The following is a 5,140-nucleotide window of genomic DNA, read 5'->3' as shown; positions in this document are numbered from 1 at the left end:
CATCTTTATATGAAGATGACATTGTAAACCCTTAGATGGTTAATCAAACATACTTAGTCAAATATATCAACCCATCTAGTAGTCTACAATACTATCTTTATGTGAAGATGTCATCATAAGAGTATCCACCATAAAAAAATGTGGTTATGGTTGAAGTATAAATGAATCTTTTTAACCAGTTTTCTTGAGTTCACTTATCTTCACTACGAACTTCATTTTCCATCCTTGTAGTTTGTGAATCTTCATATTTCTAAGAGCTTCCGAGGTTGTCTTCATTCTTGTATCTTTTGACTCCATCAACTTACCTTGACATTTCTCTTGCAATTGGGCCAAGGTTAACTTCTGTACAAAATCAACAAAGCCAATGAGACTTGCGGAACAAGAAACCACAAATCATGCATGTACCAAGCGAATAGACCGATCCTTTGAGTGTTAATCGACATGAAATCCTCCGGAAGTATGTTCTTGCTTTGATTGACGTGAAAGAATCAAATGATTTGTTACATATCATGGTTACAAGTATCACCAGAATTCAAAGTGTAAGATAATGCCTTAGCCACAAACACTCAACAAATTTTGCCTAGAAGAATGCAGAAACCAAAACATAGCCCTGATAATTAACAAGAGAATGCATCTGTAAGATAATGTATTTTAAATCCCACAGTTAATTCGTCTAGAATTAGTGAATTACTTACATATAATTATATAAATACCTCAACGACAATACAACATAGCTTCAATATATAATTTTTTCTCAACAATAATATAACAGTATACTAGAAAGAAGAACAACATTAAGACGTAACATAAGCCTCCTAATCATTCATGAATAACAACATAATACTTTACAAATATACTCATATGCACATAATTCTTTAATTTACAATATAATTTTCCTAAACTAATTTAGGAGAAAAGTATAACTATCAAACAAGTATATTTTTGTACATCAAAATAAGTGGCAATAGTTGGTTAATTAATTTACAATTTTACAATGATTAAAGGGGAAAAAAAACCTACAATAATGGAGAAGCAAAGATGAAACTAAATTTGCTCACTCCTACTTATAAGATCTAAGAGAGCATTTGCTTTCCTCTGTGCTCTATTTGTTCCACTCCCTTTGATCTGAATCAAATGCTCATAAACTCCATACTGAAGTGCTGCAAGTATATAAGAGTAGTTATTTGTACACAACTCCAGGAGCACAGAAGCAGCACACTCCTTGTTCTTGGGGGTCCCATCCTTAATGAACTCAACAAGTGTCTCGATAAATGACAGTTGTCCAATCTCCTGCCTCCCCTCGGAAATCGAGGAGAGGAGTAACAGAATGGACAGCGCCTCGTCAATCATGTTCGTTTTTGTGTCTTTAAGCAACTGAAGCAAAGGTGCGACAATACCAGCACTAATTGCCCGACTTTTATTTGCATGGTTAAGGGACAAATTAAAGAGTGCTGTAATAGCATCTTTTTTCCCTCTAACTGTTCCATTCCTCAAAAGTTTCACCAATGGTGGAATCCCATTTGACAATCCCACAAGTTCTTTGTTCTCATCAAGCATTGAGAGACTAAACAAACATGCTGCTGAATTTTCCTTAGCAACAATGCTTCCATTCTCCAAAACTTCTATGATTGCTGGAATAGCACCTTCTTTTGATATTAGCCTCTTGTTCTTCTCATCAATGGAAAGATTCAACAATGCTGTCACAGCATGTTCTTGAATCTTTGAATCCGGATAAGATAAGATTTGTATCAATGGTGGTATTCCTCCATGCTCAGCAACCAAGATCCGATTCTCGGGGCTTTCTTTCGACAGCATTCGAATCTTCTCGACCGCTCTTCTCTGTTCTTCTAAATGAATTGATGATAGGCTTTCAACCAAAGGTGGGATTTCTTGTATGTTGATAATTGGACCATTGTTTTGGCTTGAAGATTTGAACTTCTTTGGTAGTTTGAAGTGGTTTTTTTCACACCATTCTTCAATTATGCTCTTTAAGGCACAATTTGGTGCTAGTTGCAAGTGATCAAGGGTTTGCCTTGTCTTTGGGCAGGTATTATGTTTGGATTCAAACCATTTCACTATGCTTTCCCTTTCATATGTCTTTGGTGGAGAAACATATTGATAAGAAAAACACAAACAAAGAAGAAAAGGTAGTAAAAGTTTTGTTAGCATCATATATATGTAGAAAAGGCATCAAATTTCATTTTTTCAACTAGTACTTAATACAGTTAACATCCATATTATGTTTTGTACTTAATTGTCAAATGGAATTCAACAAAAGAATATGAACTTACAGCAATCAAAAGAATGTAGTTTTTACTCTGATCTTCATCTAGGGGTTACCTAATCAATGTCTAAGATTAAAAGATTGAAGATTTATATTAACAAGTTAATTAAAAAACCTTAAGTATTTAACCCATTAATTAAAATGAAAATCCTAACAATCTTCCCTTTCTAATACTTTATTGTTATGGGTCATTGTTATCTCCCATTTCACCCATTTTTAATACAAGTACTCAACATAATATGAATTCATAATTTGATGTATACATTATTTTTGTCCTTTTCTATTCTAAAGTTTAAGGCTACTTGACCTGAAGAAGGGAACTAAGTTCCACATATCCAAATATATTTTGTTTTACTTTCTTCTTTCTTCCTTTGTTAATATGCTAAAATTAAGAATTCATATAACACTTTTTCTTATTAAATTAGAGAAAGATTAAATAATTTAAATATAAAAATAATTCTAACTAAAAGCAAGTACTTTCTTTCTATTATTACCTGTCCACTTGCAATAATAACAGGATCTGTCATGATTTCAAGGGTTATAGGACAAAGAAACTCATGAGGAATAACCAAAGATATGCTCTTCACAAGCACCCTAGGCAGGACAGGATCATCAAGAACACTTGTTTCTTCCATGCCAGCAATTCTCTTTAACTTGTTAAGGAGGCCAATTATTTTCTTGGTGCTATCTACTTGTTGCCCTTTTCTTTCATCAGCCAGTTGCTTGATCGCCAAGGTTTCTATCTTAAGATCCTCAACCCTTTGAAGCTCTAGTTTCTTTGCTAGCCTCTCAATGATGGCGCTGTCGGCGCTCCGTTGCTCGTCGCCGGATAACACCACCATCATATCCATTGCAAGCTCCATGTCCTGCGTATCCGTCCTCCTCCTCGCCCGCTTCAGCTGAGTGTGCATCAGCTCAATCTGCATAATAGAACTCCCAGTTATTTTTCTATGCAAATCATGGTGGTTGTTCATAAAATGTTCATTAATTATTTTCAGAAACACTTGATTATTCACTATGAAAATATTATACGAAGATGATAGTTAAGAATTATTAGATAATTTGATATATATTTATTTTATTAAACTGTTTGACATAATACGTGTATACATCTCAACTATTTTGTTCGAACATTTTCACGTAAGTAATCATCCGACAAATTAATTAAATTTGGAGATGAGAAAAATGAAAACAGACCTACCTGTTCTCTGACTTCATCTGAGATTCCTAATTCCTCACAAGGCACATCTTCAAATGCTTGACTCAATTTCTCATAAACACCTTGAAATTTTATCATATATGCCTCCGTCTCCATTGCCTTAAACACAAATTAAACCAAATTATAAATAATCAATCAAATATACATTATCCAATTTATATTTGAACATTTCGTATTTATTTTTTTATTTTTTATTTTTTAATGTTGTCATAAGAGAAGGTTCTTACAAGGAGAATTTTGCTTCCTTGGCTACATAACCTCAAGAGTTCCTTGGCAAACAAGAGTGCATCCCTAAGTTTCTTCAACCAAACGATGCCGTTTTCGTGGAAGGGCTCCGGAATATCTCGGAGCTCTTCCACGATAGGCAGCATGAGTTTGAACCGCCGCACCAAGTTGTGACATTCTTTTCTCTGTGTCTTTCTATACTGTCCGAATTGCGCAACCGATTCAATGACGCGTTGGATTTCCTCCACCGCTTCGTGTCCCTCTCCTTCTTCTTCCTCTTCCTCTAATGCGTGTGCATTTGCCATGGATAACGTTTCTCGTGGTTCCTCCCTATTTGTCTCTCTATAGTTTTGGCTATAGCAACGCCATGCGCGTCGCTACGGATAGATTCTATTATGAAAATAGTAGATATTGTTGAGAACAGAGGAAAAAACAGATTGACATCAAACTCATCTTAGCGCTCGGGGGTAAAAAAAACGAAATCATGTAAAATGGGTTGCTATATACCAACATTTATTAATTTTGTTATTTTGGTTTCGAGTTTTACTGTTTTAGTGATAAACAAATATCCATACCATTATTTTTTCCGCTATACATGATATTCAAGTGTCTGCATTAAAGAAATAAGAATAACTTGTTGTCTATATATATAAAAGAAATAATAATAACATTTAATAAAGTGAAAATTTTTAACCAATAATATTTATGAAAAAAAAACTAAATATATTTAATTATACGTATAGATATATATAGAATATATTTAGATTAAAAAATACATATTAAAAAAATATTTAATAATACATGTAAATATACTTAAATATATGAAACTAAATTTGATACCTGAACAACCACCAATCAAATAAAAATACACTACATCCTAATTTAATACTACTAATTAAATTTAAGATAATTTTCTCTTTTAACTCTATTAATTCACATTGTTCACATATTGTTCAAAAATATTGTTAGTTACCTATATTTTTTTTATTTTTAATGCCTAAATATATACATATTTAATTATATGTGATTACAAAACATTATATATTAACAAGAAAGAAAAGGCCAATGAGTTATAGCTCAAATGACATAATCTCCCCATACTCATTTAAGAGGTCGCGGATTCGAGTCCTATCTTTGGTAAAAAAAAAAAAAAACAAAAAAAAAACAAGAATAGTTTAAGAAAAGAATTAGTTCTGTTAACATAATCGATTGAATTGACAACTGTAATGTATATTAAGCCGTTACAATTTTTCTGCCACTTTTTTAAAAATTATTATCATATTATTCATTTATCTTATCTTTAAAATTCTATCTTCAATTTTTTAAGTTTTTATTTTGATTTAAATATCATAATTTTATCTTTTTCAATACATTAATAATTGGTGAATAATCTATCATCAATTTGTTTTTCA

General features: G+C 32.2%; 1 protein-coding gene across 1 annotated transcript; it reads right to left on the bottom strand.

Annotated features, from left to right (window-relative positions):
* Window positions 1-794: 794 nt before the first annotated feature.
* On the bottom strand, window positions 795-4,173 carry LOC112744184 (U-box domain-containing protein 15). Its single transcript, XM_025793730.3, has 4 exons — window positions 3,731-4,173; window positions 3,486-3,602; window positions 2,779-3,204; window positions 795-2,097 (listed from the first exon to the last, which is right to left on the bottom strand). The coding sequence occupies exons 1-4, from the start codon at window positions 4,031-4,033 to the stop codon at window positions 1,045-1,047; spliced, it is 1,899 nt and encodes a 632-aa protein (XP_025649515.1). The 5' UTR covers window positions 4,034-4,173; the 3' UTR covers window positions 795-1,044.
* Between the last annotated feature and the right edge of the window lie 967 nt (window positions 4,174-5,140).

This window comes from Arachis hypogaea, chromosome 14, assembly GCF_003086295.3.
Source record: "Arachis hypogaea cultivar Tifrunner chromosome 14, arahy.Tifrunner.gnm2.J5K5, whole genome shotgun sequence".
In the NCBI taxonomy this organism is placed as follows: Eukaryota; Viridiplantae; Streptophyta; class Magnoliopsida; order Fabales; family Fabaceae; genus Arachis; species Arachis hypogaea.
This window is presented reverse-complemented; position numbering and strand designations above follow the sequence as displayed.

Excerpts from the sequence above, each read along its gene's own strand:
- LOC112744184 (XM_025793730.3), bottom strand. The coding sequence starts at position 4,033 with ATGGCAAATGCACACGCATTAGAGGAAGAGGAAGAAGAAGGAGAGGGA. Across the intron at positions 3,603-3,730 it reads AAGGAAGCAAAATTCTCCTT|GCAATGGAGACGGAGGCATA; the intron begins GTAAGAACCTTC and ends TTTGTGTTTAAG. Across the intron at positions 2,098-2,778 it reads TTATTATTGCAAGTGGACAG|ACATATGAAAGGGAAAGCAT; the intron begins GTAATAATAGAA and ends TCTCCACCAAAG.